General features: G+C 39.3%; 1 protein-coding gene across 1 annotated transcript in view; it reads right to left on the minus strand.

The window, feature by feature from the left end:
- Positions 1-7,677: 7,677 nt before the first annotated feature.
- The window catches only part of CMSS1 (cms1 ribosomal small subunit homolog), a 520,332-nt gene continuing 504,963 nt past the window's right edge, over positions 7,678-23,046 (minus strand). The window contains exons 8-11 of the mRNA XM_007945788.2: positions 19,443-19,503; positions 18,894-18,981; positions 9,192-9,280; positions 7,678-7,761 (exon numbers count right to left, since the gene is read on the minus strand). Coding sequence (XP_007943979.2) covers positions 7,678-7,761; positions 9,192-9,280; positions 18,894-18,981; positions 19,443-19,503 — 322 coding nt within the window. The remainder of the gene's footprint in view (positions 7,762-9,191; positions 9,281-18,893; positions 18,982-19,442; positions 19,504-23,046) is intronic.

The following is a 23,046-nucleotide window of genomic DNA, read 5'->3' on the forward strand; positions in this document are numbered from 1 at the left end:
GTGAATGCACCTAGTTTTAAGCAAATAGAAAATCGATGTAAATACTTACACCAGGAGCTTTCTGACTCAAAGTTAAAGATACTCACTTGCAAAATGGAAAAAAGCAAAACATCAATGGGAAATTTTCAGCATGACATTTGAATCTGGCTTGGAGGTGGTGACTAGTATGGCTGTTGGTATCAGGTAGCCTTGAACGAGAAGGCAGCAAACACTTTTAGTTCACATCTACTATTTGGTTTACTAAATAAATATGGTCAAGAGCTTGGGAATAAAAGGCAGTAACAGGCCCTGCGATTAGGTTACATGTGCAGGATTGGCCTACAAAACATGAGGTATGTTTGTAATCTAGGTATGTGTTGCAATATTGGGTGGGATTATACTAGATGGACCATACCTAGCATAAGAGGCATTCCAATAATAGCAATAAGAACAACAGTTTTTCCCAGGTTTTTTTTATAAACAATTAAACCAAAGTAACCACAAGTCCAGGAGCTTCACAGGGAGTAAGTAAAAGCATTTCTGGTCAACATTCTTGAGAAATAGCTAGATAGACATTTTATAGGTATTTTTATATTTATCCTATTTCTCTTCTAAATAAATCTACTTCAAGTATGCAAATATAACTTCATATACTCTGCTTTTCAGCATTTCTAGAACAGGGTTTCTGAACCTCAGCACTATTGGTATTTTGGGTCAGGTAATTCTTTCTTGCCAAGGGTTGTCCAAGGGATTGTAAGATGTTTAGCAACATCCAGGGATCAATCCCTGGCCTCCATCTAGTACATGCCAGTAGTAACCTGCTGACTAAATGCAGTAGCTTCCCAGTGTGGCATCCAAACATGTCTCCAGACATTATAAAAGTCCCTTGGGGGGCAATTCTCTTCTGTGCTCCTTGTGGGGGCCCCCCTTCCATCGAGAACCACTGTTTTAGACTGATACCAATATGACTATTTGTTAGCATTTAGCAGCTGCTGCGTCATGGTAACAACAGAAATTGCAGAGAGTGCTTTTTTAAGTCCTTGCCTTCATTTTTCTTTAAACACTGTATAGATATCCTCCTCATGAATTACCAGGTATTTTGGATATATGGGATTACCTCATATTTCATTGCCTTTTTCGATTAACTGCTGGGGTGCACAAGTACTAAATATGAGTAGAGAATAACAATACACATATAATGTTTATGACACCCTCATTTTTTGTTTTTGCAAGTTAATAGCAGCTTGGTGGGTTGGTCTGAATTCTGACAGAATTGACTGTAATATCTCAATTTGGAAATCTGTCCTCTTATACAGTCATGCATGATAGTTTTTCCAGATTAATCTAAGACATGCCACTTGAACAGAACGTTAAATGCCTGCATTGAGAAGGTATGCGATCCATTTTCTTTCTTACCATTGGCCAAGAACATTTCACATATTAGGAAATTTCATTTTGTAGTGGTGCTAGGATTGAATAGTGTCTCCAAAAAAGTTATGTTGAAATCTTAATCCTGCACCTGTGAATGTGATCCTGTTCAGTAATATGGTTTTACTTTCTTATGTTAAGAAGGCCACCAGAGTAGGGTAGATGATAAACCTAATCACTGCTCAGTAGTGTCTTATAAAAAGAGTGGAAAAGACACAGGGACAGACATACACAGGGGGAATACAGATGCCATGTGAGGATCGTCTACAAGCAAAGTGAGCCAAAGATCACCAGCAGTCACCAGAAATTAGGAGAAAGACCTGTGGAAAGACTCAATATGACTGAGACCCTGATTTGGACTTTTAGCCTCTAGAACTGTGAGAAAATAAATTTCTGTTTTTTAAAGCCATCTATTTGTTGTATCTTTTATTACAGTAGCACTAGGTAAGTAAGTCAAGTGGGTTTGTTTGTTTGTTTTCTTCTAACTTGTTGGGTTCAAGTCAGGGTTCTGGAGAGTAGAACCCACTCCTCTTTCCTCTGCAAGGCCCTGTGTGGAGCTCCCAGCCCTCAGGCATACACAAGCAGCACGGCCCTGGTGCGCAGGAGTGCGTGATCGCCTGGAATTTGATTTGCTGGCCTACTAGGCTCCTTTAAAGTTCTGCAATCAAGATTTGAATGTGGAATTTTATGTACTAGTTTTGCCATTTATAGAGCTCTGGTGGCACACTGCCTAACGCATTTGACTGCTGACCAGAAGGCTGGCAGTTCAAACTCACTGGCTGCTATGTGGAAGGAAGATGGGGCAATCTACTTCCGTAAAGATTTACCACCTCAGAAACCCAATGGGGGTCGGTATGAGTCGGAATCAACTTGATGGCAGTGAGTATTGGCATTTGTTTGTTTGATTACCTTTTATTTGTGGCATATGTCCTGAGTTCCCAAATGGGTAACCATGGGGTCCATTAGTGAACATGGATAATAACACTACAGGACTGTTTCAAGGATTAAACATGATAGGCAATGTAAGTGAAAGCCCTAAACACAGTGAATGCCACATAGTGAGTAATTGATACATGTTATTTAAACAAGTAAAAAAGTTAAGTACATTTGAGCAATAAAATAAAAACAAACAGTATTAGACTGTGATACACATAGAACAAATAAATATCTATGAATCTATACTTAGGTAAGCAAATAAGTGCGGAAAACAGACAGCTCTTTCTTACAGAAAATTTTCAATTTATAAACATAGAAGGAACAAGGGAAACAGAAAAATCACCATGGTAATAATTCTTGTCAGCAAGATCTACCAATGGTTGCTAAAATTAGTGGACAAAAGTTTGAGGAGAAACCAGTTATTTGCATAGCCTAAATGTGTCGTTGTTAGGTGCTGTTGAGTCGTGCCCGACTCATAGCAACCCTATGCACAGCAGAACGAAACACCACCTGGTCCCACACCTGATCCATGATCCTTGCTATACTTAGCCCATTGTTGCAGCCACTGTGTCAATCCATCTCAGAGGGCCTTCCCCTCTTTTGTTGACCCTCCACCTTACCAACCGTGAGATCCTTCTCCAGGGAATGGTCCCTTCTGACAACATGACCAAAGTAAGTGAGGCCAAGTCCGACCATTTTCGCTTCCAAGGAGCATTCTGGCTGCACTTCCTCCAGGACAGATCTGTTAGTTCTTTTAGTAGTCCATGGTACTTTCAGCATTCTTCAGCAGCACCACAACTCAAAAGCATCAAGTCTTCTTCGGTCTTCCTTATTCGTTGTCCAGCTCTCACACGCATAGGAGGCGACTGAGAATATCATGGCTTGTGTCAGGCACCTTAGTCCTCAAGGAGACATCTTTGCTCCTTAGCACTTGAAAGAGGTCCCTTGCAGCCAACTTGCCCAGTGCTATACATTGTCTAATGTCCTGACTGCTGCAAGGGACCTCTTTCAATCTTTTCTCCATTTATCATTATGCTGCTTATAGTTCCAGTTGTGAGGATTTCTGTTTTCTTTATATTGAGGTGTAATCCTTACCACAGACTGTATTCTTCAATCTTCATCCTTAAGTGTCTCAAGTCATCCTCACTTTCAGTATGCAAAGTTGCATCGTCAGCATATCACAGGTTAAAAATGATTCTTCCTCCAATCTTGATGCCATGTTCTTCTTCATATAGTCCAGCTTCCCAGATTATATGCTCAGCATACAGATTGAATAAGTATGGGGAAAGGATACAACCCCGACTCACTCCCTTCTTGATTTTAAACCATGCAGTGTCCCCTTGTTCTGTTCGAACAACAGCCTCCTGGTCTAGGTACAGGTTCCTCATGAGCACAATCAAGTGTTCTGGAATTCCCATTTTTCTCAATGTCATCCACAATTTGTTATGATGTCCACAATCAAATGCCTTTGCATAGTCAATAAAACACAAGTAAACATCTTTCTGGTATTCTTTGCTTTGAGCCAAGATCCATCTGACAGCAGCAATGATATCCCTTGTTCCACGTCCTCTTCTGAATCCAGCTAGCACATCTGGAAGTTCTCTGTCAATATACTGCTACAATTGTTTTTTGATTTATCTTCAGTAATATTTTACTTGCGTGTAATTTCAATGATATTGTTCAATAATTTCCACATTCTGTGGGATCACCTTTCTTTGGAATGGGTACAAATATGGATCTCTTCCAGTCAGTTGGCCAGGTAGATGTTTTGCAAATCTCTTGCATAACTGAGTGAGTGCCTCCAGTAGGGCATCTGTTTGTTGAAACATCTCAATGGGTATTCCCTTGTTCTTCGCCAATTCCTTCAATGGAACTTCAACTTCTTCCTTCAGTACCATTCACTCTTGATCATATGCCACCTCCTGAAATGGATGAAGATCGACCAGTTCTTTTTGGTACAGTGACTCTGTGTATTCCTTCCATCTTCTTTTGATGTTTCCGGCATCATTCAATATTTTGCCCATAGAATCTTTCAATATTGCAACTTGAGGCTTAATTTTTTTCCTCAGTTCTTTTAGCTTGAGAAATACCAAGTGTGTTCTTCCCTTTTGGTTTTCTAATGCCAAGTCTTTGCACATTTCATTATAGTAATTGGCTTTGTCTGCTTGAGCTGCTCTTTGAAATCTTCAGTTCAGCTCTTTTATCTTGTTATTTCTTTCATTTGCTTTAGCTACTCTCTGCTCAAGGGCAAGTTTCAGAGTCTCTTCTGTCATTCTTTTTGGTCTTTCCTTCTTTCATCTTTTTAGTGACCTCTTGCTTTCTTCATGGATGATGCTTTCTTCATGGATGTGGTATGTGTCATACCACAATTCTTCTGGTTTTCAGTCATTGCGTTCAGTGCATCAATCTATTCTTGAGATGGTCTCTGAATTCAGGAGGGATATATTCAAGATCATATTTTGGCTCTCGTGGACTTGTTTTAATTGTCTTTAACTTCAAATTGAACTTGCATATGAGCAGTTGATGGTCTGTTCCACAATCAGCTCCTGGCCTGGTTTTGCCTGAAGATACTGAGCTTTTACATCACCTCTTAACATAGATTTAGTCAATCTGGTTTCTGTGTATTCCATCTGGTGAAGTCTATGTGTATAGCCATCATTTGTGTTGTTGAAAAAAGGTATTTGCAATGAATAAGTTATTGGTCTTGCAAAATTCTATCATGAGATTCCCAGCATCATTTCTGTCACCAAGGCCAAATTTTCCAACTAACGGTGATTCTTCTTTGTTTCCAACTTCTGCATTCCCATCACCAGCTGTGGTAGTTAAATTTGTATGTCAGCTTGCCTGGACCTGGTTGAGTGGCTGGGCAGCTGGTGGTAGTTATTTCCCATGACGAGACTGGCAATCAACTCCATGGTGGATCTACCACAAACAGCTGAGTAGCTGCCATTGGGATGTAGTCTGCTTCTTGTATATAAAGAAAAGCCCTGGGGATAGTCTCTAGCTTATGGCACCTTGAACCCTGCATGTAGCCGCGTCATTGTTCAGCAGCCTGCCATGCTCTGCCGACTTTGAGATTTTCAGTGGACTTGAATTAATGGCCTGCTGTGTGGTTTGGTAACATTGGGACTGTGCCATTTTATTTGTCGACCTTGGGCTTGTTAGCCTCAATAGCCAGTAGCTGCCTGAGTAAAGAGATGCCTCTAGCTTCAGTGGGCTGGCAGAGAGAGACAGAGCTATAGCCCAAGGTTGAGGGGCTTTCACACAAACTCCTGTTTGTTAAGGCCATCCCATTTGTGGTACATTCTTGTCAGAGCGGCACTAGGTAACCAGAACACCAGTGATAATTAACACATCTTGATTACATGTTTGGTCAATTTCCTTATAGCTCTTCCTTATAGCCATATGGATATAATACTATCAGTGACAGCATTGTCTGTCAGGCAGATCTTGAAACATACTTTGTGATGATGAACACCATGCCATTCCTCTTCAAATTGTCATTCCTGGCATAGTAGACCACATGGCGGTCTGATTCAAAATGGCCAAAACCAGTCCATTTTAGCTCACTAATGCCTAAGATATCATCTTTATGCGTTCCACTTCATTTTTGACAACTTCCAATTTTCCTAGATTCATGCTTCCTACATTTCATGTTCTGATTATTAATTGATGTTTGCAGCTGTTTCTCCTCAATTTGATGCGTGCCATGTCAGCAAATGGAGGTCTCGAAAGTTTTACCTTATCCATATCATCAAGGCTGGTTCTATTACTAAATGTATCTCCTCCATATTAGTTTCCTAGGGTTGTTGTCATGAGTCTCACAAATTGGGCCACTTAACACAATAGAAATTTATTGTCTCACATTTATGGAATCTAGAAGTCTGAACTCAGATTCATCAGTGTTGATTCCTTCTGAGGCTCTGAGGGAGAACTGGTTCATGCCTCTCTCCTAGCTTCTGATAGCCCCAGGCATTCCTTGGCTTATAGGTGCATGAAGTTTTTTCACCTGGCATTATTCCTGTTTGTCCCTGCACCTTTGTCTCTTCTTGTCTTCTTATAATGACATTAGTCATATTGGATGAGGGCCTGTCCTAATGGCCTCACTTTAACTTTATATTTGTAAAAACCATATTTTCCAATAAAGCTACATTCACAGGAACTAGGAATTAGGACTTCACCATCTATTTTGAACACAATTCAACCCATAACATACCCCAATACAGTTAGTTATTTATTATAAAGGGAAAAATAGTAACTATATAGTGGAGAATCCTGGAAGATATCACCTTAACCAAATGATCAAGGCTGACATAACCAATAGTAAGACATAACATTAATTTTTTACCCCCTGACATGGTGCTTCAAGAGGGACATATGACTTCTGTGGTATTCTGGCCAAATATGCATATCCACTGTCTGTTATGAGAAAACAATCGACAAACCCAAGTTGAGGGACTTTCTGCAAAATACCCTTCAAAAGTGTTGAGGTCATGAAAGACTGAAGAATTGGGGCTGATTTAAGAAAAACAAGGAAGTGTGACGACTAAATGCAATGTGGTATCCTGGATTGGAACCTGAATAGAAAAGGACATGAGTGGAAAAATAGGTGAAATATAAATAAAGTCTATAATTCAGTTAATCACATTGAACCAATGTTGATCTTAGTTTTGCTAGCTGTACTATGGTTAAGTAAGATATTAACATTGGGAGCAGCTAGGTAAAGGGTGTATGGGTATTTTTTTGTACTATTCTTGCAACTTTTCTGCAAGTCTAAAATTATTTCAAAATTAAGTTAAAAAAATAAAAGCAAATGAGTAAGTGAACTATGGTTATGTAGTTGTCTTTTACGTATTTACAAAATACTAGATACTCTTGTAGTTTTTTATACCACTACCACTGCTGCCTTTCACACCAGGACCATGTGTCACAGTTTACAAAGCAGTTCCACACATATCATTTCATGGACTCCTTAACAATCCCATGAGAGATCAAACTGAAGCTCAGAGTAAGCTTGCCTATGGTCTTCCCACTGCTCTTTCCACTCTCCCGCATAATCATACCAGAGGCCAGTCAGTGTGAGAAAAACTTAGTCTGCTCAAAAAAATTACATGCAAACCAATGATACTTTATTATGCCAGGGATGGTGTTGGTAAAAAGAAGGGTTGATTTCAGTGAAAGAATCCTCAAAGTCAAACATTCCCAGTGATCCATCTGGTGATGTAGCTAATAAAACAATAGTCGGTATTTACTGAGCTCACGCAATGTGCCAGGGTCAGTAAATAGAAATATAAATGACACCATTAAATTTGGGATCTTCATTTGGACCCAGACTTAGAAAAGGCCCAGCTTCAAAGATTCAGATTTGCACAGACTGAATACTCCCATCTCCAGAAGTTCAAAAACCTCCTTTCTTATCTAAATGAGAAAAGCAAATTAGAAAAAAAAAAAAAAAAAAAAGGTTAATATCAAGAAAAAATGGTCTTGGCAAATAAATCCAATACTCTAAATGCCTCACTATTTATGCAGATATTATAGACAGAATCAAGGAGGGCAAAAGTTCTAAACTACATATGATTCAGAGGTAAAAGATTTACATAAGTAAAGTTAGAGGTATTATATAAAACATCTGTTTCATTAAAGTGCCCTTTTGTTTGCAGTCATTAAAATAAAATAAAATAAAATCCCCTACAGAAGTGTTTTCAAGATACCTAAAATGGGCTTTCTATAACCCAAATTATATATAATATTTCAATGTAGTATTTTATTGCTTTTTAATGATTGCTAATAATGATATCAACATAATAAAAATAACTATGGGCAACAAATGGGATTTTGGGGGGGCTGTTTCTACCTATTACTTTAATTAGAAAAATAATGGTGGATTACTCAGGTTTAACGATGTAACTGAAACCAACAAGTATAGCCTCATCTACCTAACATCAAATTGGTTAAACCAGTTTTAAAACCCAGTCAATTAAGGGTATAAGGTGTATGTATGTGTGTAAAGAACTAAGCAAAATTGTCTTTTAACTTGAACTGATGTCTCATAGACCTCCCTGATCACTTATAATTAGGTTTAGTCATCCTCAGGATATCTAGTTTTATATAGCAAATTAATTCTTCCAGCATGTTTCCAAGGCATATTTCCAAACTTCTTTGATAATTACTGCCATTATTTATTCCAGGTTGGTGACAAACAGCCATGTTTATTACTTTGTAAACCCTTTTCTCCCTAACTGCTAAACAGGAAAATTAGCTCTATGATAATACAGTAGTGCAAATCAATTTTTAACATTATGATGATAATGGATTGCTCTCATATGTATAAGATGAGCTAATAGTGTATCCACTGAGGCATTCAGTCATTCAATTTTAATTCATTGAGACAGCAATAAATAGCCTTCTAAATTAAGTAAGGAGGTTTTGGGGTATGTGGCGATGTGGGCCATTAATGAGGTGTTTATGCCCTCCCAGAGAATGCACAAGTAAGGATGAAAGGCAAAGAGGATTGTGTCTGTAAAGACACAGGGAAATGAGCCAGGCCCTTCAGATCTTCCTGCTTCTCAAAGGTAAGTATAGATGTGGTCTGTAGTGAGGCAGAGGCCACTGGACATTTCATAAAGAAACAAAGCCAAGTCCTATAAAACACGTGGAAAAAATACAGAGTTATGTGTAAAGGGTTGAGGTAGATCCATAATTGCAGTTACCTCAAAGTTTAGACAGAAATCATTTCAAAAGCCAGAATGTGCTGGCTCCCCATGTCAAAGACTTTATTACTACATTTGAACTTGAGTTCAAATGGAAAAAAAAAAAAAGATTAAAGTCAATTGCTGGTTACACGGTACCTCGGGAATGTCCATCAGTCTCCTCAATTTCTGATCTCTCCAGTTCCAGTCAAAAACCAGAAACTTTAAGGAGTTCAAGTTAAGGCCACCTGAAAGAGACAGGGAGAGAAGTGCTGCAAGAAAGACCTCATGACATAAGCTTATTAAAATGATTTTCTAGTCTCCTGGTTGCTTTTTGCTTCACTTGCTGTTCTCTCCTGTGGCAACTAATCTCTGCCTGTGAAGCTCTGCTCTTGCCTGATGGAAAACAAATGCAGCGCTCAGAGACTTGCTCTCTTCATAATCTTATCAGTGATTTTGAGGAAAGTAGAGAAACTGTCTCTTTAGGCTTGTCACACGCTCATGTGCTGGCAAAGAATCAATCCCCAGCCTCTATTTCATGAAGCCCCAGAGGGTGAAGTCTTGTTCTTGACAATGATTTGATAAGATGTATCCTGCAGCCTGGGGTGGTGGTTCTTTGAAGGAGAGGAGTGCATAACTCCTCTGCAGGGCCACCATCCTGCATGACCCTGAGCAGGTGAGTGGGCAGAAGGATGAAGGCAGGGTTGAGTGGCTAATTTTAGGTAGAAAAGGAAGTAAGGATGAATGGGCACTATTCAAAGTCAGCAATTGTTGATCAGATTAGTTAATCAATTAAGGACTCTGTTTTCCCATTTATCTAGAAGACAAATAATTGTGCAACGTGTGGGCTGGAGGGGTCCTCATAGATTATCTAGTCCTCAGAAGACTCAAGGTTTCCCATTCCCATATTCCTCCCCCTGCCCTGAGCACACAATGACATGAATGGGAATGATATCAAAAGTCTTCCTTTATGCTGCAGAAATTCTCCTCCACTTTTCTCTATGGTTATTTAAATATTTTCCTCTCTGCTCAAAATACATTTTCACACTTTTTACCAATTACAATATCTCTTATTTTAAATGCTATCTTCAAAATTAAAATAAAAATGATAAATTGAGGTTTGAGAGCCTCAATGGTTTGAGAGCCTTCCCTTAAAAGTAATATACTGCCAGTGAGAGCAAATGGTTATAGCTTTTTGGAAGACAAATAAGTCAATATAAAAACAGCTTGAAATTAATTATTATTTGATAAAATAATTTTCCTTCTATGATATATCTCAATAAAACATCAGATGCAAAGATGATCATTCATAATAGCAAAAATTGAAGTAATCTGAATATCCTACTATAATAGAATTATTATGAACAACAAACTTTACAAAGGAAAAATTAAAATATTTCATGGCTACAAGCATTCTCATGAGATATACTAAGTAAAAAAAAACATAGGCTATAAAGTTATAACATGCAGTATAATTTCTGCTTTATAAAACTGCATAGAAAAAAAGACTGAAAGGAAATACCTTTTTAATAACACTCCTTACAACAATCAACAATACTAGATCAAAAGGGCAACCTACATTTGCCCAGGCATAAAGCTCAGAACGCAGGAAGGGATACAAAAGAAGGACAAATGAAATCAGTAAACACAGTGCGGAAGCAGTAAGAATGTGATTACATTGTGAGGATGGTAATCATGTCATGAAAATAATGTGTATGAATTGTTGAATGGAAAACTGGTTTGCTCTGTAAGTTTTCTCCCAAATCACAATAAAAAATTTTTTTAAAAAAGTTATTTTTATTTTCTTCTCTGTACATTTTTTGCATTTTTTCAAAGGCTCTTATAGTCAGAGAATACCTTCATTTCTACATTAAAACAACACAATTCTGCCTATAATTGTACAGGTCTCAAGTGTTGCAGATATCTTTGCATATCTTTAAATTCTCCTTCATTGGCCTATATCAAATATATAAACATCTTGTTAAGTATAAACAACTACATAAAATGAGTTATGTGCTGTCACTCCCCACTTGTTAGCATTTCAGTTTTTAGACTGCTGGGACTTTTCTCTTTGTATGTAGTCTAACACCTGTGATACTTGTGGTTAATGAATTTTAAACCATCCATCCAATCTGAATCAGAAAGTAAAAGTTATTTTAACCAGTTTTCATAAACAATCAACAACTTTTTTAAAAAAATTTTATTGTAATTTGGGTGAAAGTTTACAGAACAAATTCATCTTCCATATAGCAGCTCACATATACTTTATCTCATGACATTGACTGTAATCTCCCACCACGCAACAGCTCTCGTCCCACTTACTCCCCATAACCACCTCTTCCCAGTGTCCTTCCCTCCCATGCACTCCTGCCCCCCGAGCTGTCTCCCTGTGCATACACAGCTCTTCTATTCTCCCATGATTGATCTCTCCAAGGAGTGTATTTATCTAATGTAAATGTTCAGTTCATATGCCTGTCTTTTGTTTGGCTGGAAGCCATAGGAGTGGGTTCAATTCCAGACCTGAAGGGCAGCTAGGGGCCATAGTCTCAGGGGTTCCACCAGGCTCTATCAGACCAGCAAACCTGGTTCCCCCCCTCCCTTTTTTTTTTTTTTTTAATGATTTTGAGTTTTGTTCCACATTGTTCTCCCACTCTATCCAGGATCTCCTACAAAGATCCCCTCTAAGTGGTTGACAGTGGTAGCTGGGCACCATCTAGTTCTCTAGTTCTTCTGGTCTCAAAGTCATATAGGCTGAGGATCACATGGTGTAACAGTCCCTTGGACTAATTGTTTCCAGGCATCTTTGGTTTTCTTCATTCTTCTTTGCTCTGGATGAGGAGAGACCCATTGCTGCATCTAGATGGCCACTTGTAAGCTCTTAAGATCTCAGTCACTATTTGCCAAATGTTTTTGTGTAGTATGCTATGCCAATTGAGCTTGATGTCCCCTGCAACAATGGTCCTGAGCTCACAGGTTCAACTACTTGCTCCCTCTGGGTAGCTGGCTGTGATCAAGAAGTGACTACAAGCTTGTTCCTTGTCAGCTCTACTATATACCTGGGAATTCTTACAGAACAGACAAATATACTTGTGCAAACATTGTCTGCCAACCCTATACATGGTCATGAGCACACTCTCCTGTGCATAGACATACTTAATCAGCAACCAACAACTCTTTAAGTGATTTTCCTACATGAAATAAACCTTCACATTGAGTTCTCATAACAAAAAAAAAAAACCTCATTGCCATCGAGTCGCATCTGACTCACAGTGACCCCTCCTTGGGTTTCCGAGGTGGTATCACTATGGAAATAGATTGCCCCATCTTCCTTCCGAGGAGTGGCTGGTGGGTTTGAACCACCAGCTTTCTGGTTAGCAGTCAAATGTCTCAGGCACTATGCAACCAGAGCTCCCTGAGTTCTCATAACTCTATAGAAATCTAATTTCAATATTCTAGACAGTTTCATTTTCTCTTTCCCTTGTTCTCTTTTAAATAAAGATAAGAATGGCATTGTGGCAGCAGGGTCTGAAGACACAAAAAACATTTGGATTTCAGGAGAGGCAGAGGTGAATTTTTTAACTAAGAACTGTGGGGGAGGCAGGACCAAGCTCAGAGTCCATCCCTGGCCTCTCCCAGCACCTGTTCTCCTAATTCCATGTCTCGTAGAAGGATGATGATGCCTATTAACTGTTACTGAATTTTCAATGCCCTCCTAGTCCATGGAACATAACTGAAACCTCGGCTTAGTATTCAAAGTCCTCCTTCCCGCACAGCCTGACTTACTTTCCTATTGAATCACCTGCTACTACAGCCCATAGAATTTCCAAGCCAGAAAGCTGATCTCTTTAATAAAAATAATACCTAGCATTTACTGAGTGCTTAGTGTGTACCATTCATTGTAATGAGCTCTTTATTGGCATTTTATTTTTACAACAATCTTGTGAGCCAGGTATTATTATTATCCCTGTTTTTCAGATAAAGAAACAGGCTTAAAAAGTTTAAGTAACTTGCCAAGGTCACACAGCTGGTGAGCTGCTAAATCGAGGATTTGAATCTAGAAGTTAGAAGCCATAAAAGGGGTTCCTAACCTCAACATCATGTCTATTCATCGTCTAGTATCAATAAACCACGTGTTTCTGTTTGCCCCTTTCTGATTGGGTGGTACTCCTATTCTTGAAAGCTTTCCTCATATCTCCTGGCCTATTTTAATCCTCCCTGTGGTGGTTAAGTTTGTGTGTCAACATGGCTGGGCCTGGTTGAGTGCCTGGACAGCTGAATGTAGTTATTCCCCATGGAGAAATTGGTAATTAACTCCATGGTGGAATCTATTGGAGCAGCTGAGTAGCTGCTTTAGGGATGTGGTCTGCTTCCCGTATATAAGAAACAGCTTTGGGACTGGTCACTAGCTTATGGTATGCTTGAACCCTGCATGTAGCTGAGTCACTGTCAGCAGCCTGCCATTCTCTGCCAACCTTGGGACTTTCAACGGACTTAAATTAATGGCCTGCCGTGTTGTTTGGTAACATCGGGACTGTGCCTTTTTTATTAACCGACCTTGGGCTTGTTAGCCTTAGAAGCCAGTAGCTGCCTGAGTGATGAAAAGCCTCTAGGTCCAGTGGGCCAGGAGCAGGAGGCAGAGCTGAAGCCCAAGGTCAAGGGGTTTTCACCCAGCCCCTAGAGCCTAGCACTTTGAACTTGGACTTAAAGCCTCCAAACTGCAAGAGAATAAATTCCTGTTTGTTAAGGCCATCCCATTTGTGGTATATTCCTGTCAGAGTGGCACTAGGTAACCAGAACACTCCCCAAATATCAAAGATCAATTAAAGATCTTTTTCCTCTGTGAAGGTCACCCCTTCAGATTCCAGCCACCATAAAAACCTGTCTCTCATTTTCACTCCTTTAGATTTTATTTAAAAAAAAAAAAAAAGAAAGAAACAAACTCTGGTGGTGTAGTGGTAAAGGCATTTGGCTCCTAACCAGAAGATTGGTGGTTCAAACCCACCAGCAGCTCTGTGGAAGAAAGATGAGGCTGTCTGCTTTCTTAAAGATTTTTAGCTTTGGAAACCCAATGGGGTCACTATGAGTCAGAATCAACCTGATGGCAATGAGTTTGGTGGGTTTTTTTTTTTTCTGGAGGTTTATAAGGAGCCCTGGGTAGTGTAAACGACTACTGACCTAAAGGTTGTTGGTTTGAACCTACCCAGAGGGACTTCAGAAGAGAGGTCTGGCAATCTGCTGCTGAAAAGTCAAAACCTTGAAAACTCTTTGGAGCAGTTCTACTCTGACATGAGGGACTGCTATGAGATGGCATCAGCTCAATGACAATTAACAACAACAACAAAAACAATATATTTTATAGTCAGAGTACTTATTCGACTCTCAGAACTTCCTGCCTCATGTTGCCTCTCTCCTTTTATGTCAAGTGGTTCAGGAGCTCATTGAGGGAAAAGCTTCTAGAATCAGGAAGGTTTGGCCTGAGAGAGCCGGGAGGAGTCATTTTTCTCTCTGAATTTCCATTTCTTTTCATGTCAGCCTGCAGGGGTGCTGTGGGTTCTAAAGGAAATAACATATGTAAAGATGTCTACCACAGCACTCAGTACAGGTAGGAACTCAAACATTTTTTGTTTCTTTTCCTTGTATGGGGTCAAGTCTACTTCATTGCATTTGCATGAAGTTTGTGCCCCCAGGGCTCCTCTGCATATGTTGTTGTTGTTGTTAGGTGCTATCTAGTTGGCTCCGACTCATAGTGACACTATGTACGACACAATGAAACATTATCCCACCCCCACCCCCCCCCGGTTTATGCACCATCCTCACAATCCTTGCCATGCTTGAGCCCATTGTTGCAGCCACTGTATCAATCCATCCTGTAGAAGACCTTTCCCTTCTTCGCTGACCCTCTACTTTACCAAGCGTGATATCTTTCTCCCCTTATTGGTCTCTTCTAACAATGTGATCAACGTAGGTGAGATGAAGTCTGGCCATTTTTGTTTCCATGGAACACTCTAGTTTCACTTCTTTCAGGAGAGATTTGTTTGTTCTTCTGGCAGTCCATGGTATTTTCAATATTCTTCAGCAACATCATAATTCAAAGGTATCGACTCTTCTTTGGTCTTCCTTATTCATTGTGCAGCTTTCACATGCATATGAGGCGACTGAAAATACCATAGCTTGGATTAGGTGCACCTTGGTCTTCAAAGTGACATCTTTGCTTCCTAACACTTTAAAGAGGTCTTTTGTAGCAGATTTTCCCAGTGCAATACGACATCTAATTTCCTACTGCTGCTTTCATGGGTGTTGACTGTGGATCAGAGTAAAATGAAATCCCTGACCTCTTCAATCTTTTCTCTATTTATCATGATGTTGCTTATTGGTCCAGTTGTGAGGATTTTTATTTTCTTTATGTTGAGGTGTAATCCATACTGAACATTGTAGACTTTGATCTTCATCAGCAAAATCTTCAAGTCATCTTTCCTTTCAGCAAGCGGTTCTGTCATTTGCATATTGCAGGTTGTTAATGTTGTTGTTGTTGTTATGTGCCGTCGAGTTGGACCCGACTCATAGTGACCCCTCCTTGGGTTTCTGAGGCAGTATCACTATGGAAGTAGATTGCCTCATCTTCCTTCCAAGGAGTGGCTGGTGGGTTGTTAATGGTAGCATGTTATTCTTCATACAGTCCAGCTTCTTGGATTATTTTCTCAGCATGCAGATTGAATAAGAATGGTGAAAGCATACAGATTGAATAAGTATGGTGTACAACCCTGACATGCACCCTTCCTGATTTGAAACCATGCAGTATCCCCTTGTTCTGTTTGAATGACAGCCTCTTGGTCTATGTACAGGCTCCTCATGAGCACAATTAAGTATTTTGGAATTACCATTCTTTGCAACGTGATCCATGATTTGTTAAGATCCACACAGTCAAATATCTTTGTGTAGTCAATGAAACACAGGTAGACATCTTTCTGGTATTCTCTGCTTTAAGCCAAGATCCATCTGACATCAGCAGTAATATCCCTCATTCCACAACCTTTTCTGAATCCAGCTGGCATTTCTGGAAGTTCCCTGTCAATTTACTGCTGCAACCATTTTTGAATACTTTCAGCAAGATTTTAATTGTCTATGATATTAATGATATTGTTGGAAAATTTCCACATTCTGTTGGATCACCTTTCTTTGGAATGGGCACAAATAGCCATCTTTTCCAGTCAATTGGCCAGGTAGCTGTCTTCCAAATTTGTTGGCATAAATAAGCACCTCCAGCATGGCATCCATTTATTCAAACATCTCAATGGGTATTCTGTCAATTCCTGGAGCTTTGTTTTTCTCCAATTCTTTCAGTGCAGCTTGGACTTCTTCTTTCAATACCATTGTTTCTTGATCACATGCTAGCTCTTGAAATAGCTGAATATCAACAAATTCTTTTTTGTGCCCATGGAATCCTTCAATATTGTAACTCAAGGCTTGAATTCTTCAATTCTTTCAGCTTGAGAAATGCTGAGTGTGTTCTTCCCTGTTGGTTTTCTAACTCCAGTTCTTTGCACATTTCATTATAATGTCTTTGTCTTTTTGAGCCACACTTTGAAATCTTCTGTTCAGTTGTTTTATTTCAGCATTTCTTTCATTCACTTTAGCTATTCTCCATTCAAGAGCAAGTTTCAGAGTCTCTTTTGACATCCATTTTTGTCTTTTCTTCCTTTCCTGCCTTCTTAATGACTGTTTACTTCCTTCACGTATTGTGCTTTTGATGTCATCCCATGACTCGTCTAGTCATTGGTGTTCAATGAATCAAATCTATTCTTGAGATGGTCTCTAAATTCAGGTACGATATAATCAAGGTCATATTTTGGCTCATGTGGACTTGTTTTAATTGTCTTCAGCTTTAACTTGAACTTGCATATGAGCAATTGATGGTCTGTTTCACAGTCAATGCCTGGTCTTATTTTGAATGATGATACTGAGCTTCTTTATTGCTTCTTTCCACCAATGTGGTCAATCTGATTTCTGTGTATTCCATCTGGTGAGGTACACATGTACAGCCTCCATTTTGTTGTTGAAAAAAAGGTATTTGCAATTAATAATTTATTAGTCTTCCAAAATTCTACCATGTGGTCTCCAGCATTATTTCTATCACCAAGGCCATAGTTTTCAACTACTGATGATTCCTCTTTGTTTCCAACTTTAGCATTCCAATCACAAATAATCATTAATACATTTTGATCACATGTTTGGTAAATTTCAGACTGCAGAAGTTGGTAAAAATTTTTAATTTCTTCATCTTTGGCTTTGGTGGTTGGTACATAAATTTGAATAACAGTAGTATTAACTGATCTTTCTTGTAGGCATATTATTTTATCACTGAGAGCACTGCACTTCCATATATATTTTGAGATGTTCTTTTTGACAATGAATGCAATATCATCTCTCTTCAATTTGTCATTCCCGTCATAGCAGATCATATGATTGTCTGATTCATAATGGCCAATAGCAGTCCGTTTTAGCTCACTAAAGCCTAGGATATTGATCTTTATGCATTCCATTTCATTTCTGACAATTTCCAATTTTCTTAGATTCAAACTTCGTATATTCCACATTCCAATTATTAATGGATGTTTGCAGCTGTTTCTTCCCATTTTGAGTCATGCCCCATTAACAAATGAAGGTCCCTAAAGTTTTACTCCATCCATGTCATTAAGCTTGACATTACTTTGGGGAGGCAGCTCTTCCCCAGTAGTATTTTGAGTGCTTTCCTACCTGAGTGGCTCATCTTTGGGCATTATGTCAGACAATGTTTCACAGCTCTTCATAAAGCTTTCAGACAGTGTTTCACTGCTATTCATAAGGTTCTCATTGGCCAGTTTTTCCAGAAATGGATGGCCCCATATTTTTTCCCTGTCTGTCTTCCTCTGGAAGCTCTGCTGAAACCTGTCTACTATAGGTGACCCTGCTGATATTTGAAATACCTCCAGTCTCACAGCTACACACAAGCCACCACAGTATGACAAACTGACAGACAAGTGGTGGCCTCTGCATATAGTGGATTCAATTAATTCTGGATGATTTTAATCTGGAGAGCAACATCCATGTTTTTAGCTTTACTCTGTTTCCCGTCAAGTGACCATGTGCATATACTGATTTGCTATATTGATTAACATATTAGTTCCAGATATATAAAAAAAATCCAGGAATAACTCGAGACAGTTATATGAGTTTTACTAGAGTATTTATTAAGTTATTTGGAAATGAGTATTGAAAATGAAATCTTTAAATCTGCTGGCAGGTAGAACAGGTAATAAGATTATGAGCAGATTAGCAGGTTTCTAGGCTACTGGCTTTGAATAAGTCAATTAAGCTATAAAAATCACTGGTGGATGTTGTCTGGAATACCTTCTGGGTAAAAGCATTAAAAGGGAAATGCATTTTGGAGGAATACTCCCAAATACCTACATTTCATTTATATGAATTGCATTTTTGCTCCAGAATGTTTTATATACAAACCCTCAACCAGAAAGAGAGTCTTGGGGAACCAAGATTCAATGAAGCAAGTGGGAAATGCTGATCACACACAACTATACAAAATTGAGAGGTTGCAAATTGGAAGAATGAAGTCTGTGTGTGGATCCATTGACCTGCTTAAAGCTATTGGCATTTGAATGTCCTCAGGTAGGCATATGTACTTCAGTTTGCCTTAGTCCTTGTTATTCCTGCTGGTTGACTTTACAACCTAAAGGCTGAGTTTCCAACTCCTGAATTAACTCAGAAGTCTGGTTTCATTCATCACAAATGCAGTTTCCTCAAACTCTAATGGGGGTAAGGCAAACTCCCAGCTCTGGGTAGGAGTCTCATTGCCTCTTTTCATACCTTGTTTAACAAGTTCTTTAATCCTCCCTGGAGTTCCTACACCCAGATGCACCACACGCTTCTCCAGCAACTTAATCTGCTCCTGGATCTAAATGAAGATGGAAGAGAAAGAAGGAAAGGAATAATCATTAGAAAGTGCAATCATAGGCCAATTTAGAGCATTTTATCTCAAAGTTAAAAAAATAAAAAGCAAATGGGGCTTGTTTAGGGTCAACACCCAGGGCAAAGAAGTTTAACATTGAGATAGAAGCCTATCTCCCTAGGAAACCAGTCAAAATTTTATAAGAATTCATGAGTCAAAGCTCAGCTCCTAACAGAAATCTTAGGGATGGAGGGCTGCTGTGGGGAGAAATGAATATGTGTAGGCTGGGAAATTCAAAGAAAACCGGATGATTGTTAAATATGCTATACAAGGAAGGCACCAAAGAAATTCCTTGCTACAGGAATAAGGAGAAGAGGGAAAGAAAAAAAGCCAGGGTCTGGGAGTGGCCACAAAAGATCACTACAGTTCTCCCAGCACCCCATGAGAAACAACAGGCTTCTGCTTACCTTTATGTGTTTTGCAAATAATTTCATAACTTTGCTGTCTCCTTTGAATGCTGTCATTGACCTAATGAAAAGGAAAAGGTAAATGCATGAGAAAGCATACTCATTTCTAGCAGGCTGACTACTTAAGTATTATGTCTTGCTTTATTCAAAAGAATGCGTATATATATGTGCATATGTTTGTGTTCATATACTTGTGTGCATACACACAAATTTTGAGATTTTCAGGTTAGCCCATCTCTGGAATAAAAGCGAGGCAGCCTTTATTCAGACAAATAATGTGTTGGGTGTTAACTTTCATACTCAAGGTTAACTTCCTTGATTATCAAAACATATGCGTTTGCCCTTCACTTGTAATACAGAAATTTTTTATCTCGGGTCCCTGGCCTAGACTAATCTTCAAACTCTGCAGTGTAGTTCTCATGAAGTATTTGGTTCCAAGAGATATCTTAGAGCAGTGATGGCAGCCCTGAGCTCTCTGGAGACCAAAGGTATCTATCAAGGTTGTCTGTGGCTGATGGGAGGGGTGCTGGAGAGTGAGCTGACAGGGAGGAGAGGGAAGGCGTATACTCTTCTTCAGTCAGAGCAGCCTCATTTTGATCTATTTTGCAGAGTGCTTCTCTGTAAAATTTTACATATAGAAAGCTTCTGCCAAAAAAGAAAGAAAGAAGGTAGGAAGGAAATAAGAAAGGAGGAAAGAAGGAAAGAAAACTATTGTCATAATCCACTACCCACTGCCATTGAGTTGATTCCAACTCATAGAAACCCTATAAGACAGAGTAGAACTGTCCTGTAGGGTTTCCAAGGCTGTAATTCTTCATGGAAGCAGAATGTCATATCTGTCTGTCTCCTGCAGAATGGCTACTAGGTTCAAACTGCTGACCTTTTGGTTAGCAGCCAAATGTTTTAACTGCGATACCACCAGGGTTCCTATTGTCATGAAGGAGTGACCAAATCAGAGATATCCAAGTAAGTGGGTAGCATAAATAAATGAGACAATCTAGGAGGAAGGGATGAGCTCTGGTAGCATAGTGCCTAAGGCATTTGGCTGCTAACCAGAAGGCTGGTGGTTCAAACCCACCAGCCACTCCTCAGAAGGAAGGTTGGGCAATATACTTCTGCAGCGTTACTGCCTTGGAAACCCAAGGAAGGGTCGCTATGAGTGCGGACTGACTCAATGGCGCATAACAGCAATGACAGAAGGAAGGGGTGCAGATTGAGGAGAACTAGAGAGTGTGTGTGTATCCAGTTTAGCCAGTTATTATGATGTGAGATTATGGACAGTGTTACAAGACTTGATTTTTAGAGAAGCCCCAAATCTAGACTTTTATATGTAAAATCTTACTTTATGAACAACTTATTCAAATGTTTCAGATACAAAATATTTAGGTGAATTTAGCCCTTGGGCTGTTGATTTACAGTCTCTGGCCTACAGGATTGGCATTTCATTCAATTTCTAGATATTAAAAAATCTGGATCTATTTAGATCAATCCAGAATGTCATCCTTGTGGGTCAAGATCACCCTCATTGGTGCCTTACATGACTGCCTTTACTAACTCAGCTTTGGCAGCAGGCCCTCATCCTGCACTGAAGGAAATTCTGCAAGTAGACATGTCATATCAACTGTCTATCATTTTATTGTAGGGGTGATCTTGAGGATACTGCCACCTGTATGTCATAGAAAGAAAAACTATGCTTCTCAGGGGAACCTTTTTAAATCCCAGGGAATATCACAAATCTGGCAACTGATGATGCTTCCCATCTTGTCCTGGCTGCTGGAAGTAAAACAAAACAAAACAAAACAAAAAAACCCAAACTCACTGCCATCAAGTTGATTCCAACTCATAGCAACCTCCATTGGGTTGTTTCCAAGGCTGTAAATCTTTATGGAACTATATTGCCCCATCTTCCTTCTGCAGAGTAGCTGGTGGGTTTGAACCATTGACCTTTTGGTTAGCAGCCAATGGAAGTGATCTTGACCATTGATTCTAGCTAGGTCTACCTGATTTTCTAATCTTTATTTTTTCTTTGCTTCCATTTTTACCACCTTTTTAATACTTGTTGTGTGTACTTCTATATATCACCTTAACAATGTTTTGACATGAAATAAGTATAAATGAACAAACAAATAATATCTTTTTAAATGTCTGGGGACAGACCTAACAGAAGAATATTGCTTGGGGTATATAGTAGAACTGACAAGGGACAAGGTTGGCCACAGCCAGCTACCCAGGGGGAGTGAGTAGTTGGACCTGTAGGCTCAGGACCATAGTTGCAGGGGACATCAAGGCCAATTAGCATAACATACTACACAAAAGCATTGTTCCACATCCTAATTTGGTGAGTAGTAACTGGAATCTTAAATGCTTCCAAGTGGCCATCTTGATACAATGATATGTCTCTTCTCGTCCAGAACAAAGAAGAATGAAGAAAACCAAAGATTCATGGAAAGAATCAGTCCAAATGATTGGTACACTATGTGACCCTTAGCCTATATGACTATGAAATCAGAAGAACTAGATGGTGTCCAGCTACTACTGTCAACCCCTCGGAGGGGGAATCTGTGTAGGAGATCCTGGATAGAGTGGGAGAACAAAGTGGAACAAAACTCAAAGTCATTAACAAAAAAAAAAGGTGGTGGTGGGGACCAGGTTTGCTGGTCTGATAGAGCCTGGTGGAACCCCTGAGACTATGGCCCCTAGCTGCCCTTCAGGTATGAAATTGAACCCACTCTTGTGCTTTCCAGCCAAACAAAAGACAGACATATGAGCTGAACATTTACATTAGGTAGATGCACTCCTTGGAGAGATCAGTCATGGAAGAAAGAAGGGCTGTTTATGCACAGGGAGACAGCTCAGGGGGCAGGGGTGCATGGAGGGATGGACACAGACAGGAAGTAACTATCGGGAGGAAATGTAAGGGGAGCTGTTGCATTGTGGGAAATTGCAGTCAATGTCATGAGACAAAGTGTATGTGAGCTACTGTATGGAAAGTGAATCTGTTTTGTAAACTTTCACCCAAATCATAACAAAAATTTAAATTAAAAAAAAAAAACAATATTGCTTGGGAATACTATTTTCCTTTATACGTTATTATTATATTTTGAGCAATATTATTGATCAGTAGGAATATATGATTAGGAGCTCTGGTGGTGCAGTGATTAAGGTATTTGGGTGCTACCCAAAGGTCAGTGGTTTGAACCTACCAGCCACCATGTGGGAGAAAGATGAGGCAGTCTCCTTCTGTAAAGATTTATAGCCTTGGAAACTGTATGGAGCAGTTCTACTCTGTCCTATAGGGTCACTATGACTTGGAATTGACTCAGTGGCAGTGGGCTTGGTTTTGGTCTGGGATTTAGCAATATATGAGTTTGCAAAATAGTGCATTGTGCTATACAAGTTTTATTGTACTTGAGTTTTTACTTACAAATAAGCTTTCTCTACAGCAAAGTTAATTGGAAAGATAATATAGGGGACATATTTCGTGTAATTCATAGATCTCAGGAGAACAAATGTTCTTATAAGAGTCAGAGTTATTCAACATTGGTATTTATGAATAAGGCTCATTATGCCTGCTTCAAAATCCCCTTTTGCAAATCACCTGACC

The sequence above is a fragment of the Orycteropus afer genome, unplaced genomic scaffold (genome assembly GCF_000298275.1).
Source record: "Orycteropus afer afer isolate SDZICR_OR568_19922 unplaced genomic scaffold, OryAfe1.0 scaffold00143, whole genome shotgun sequence".
In the NCBI taxonomy this organism is placed as follows: Eukaryota; Metazoa; Chordata; class Mammalia; order Tubulidentata; family Orycteropodidae; genus Orycteropus; species Orycteropus afer.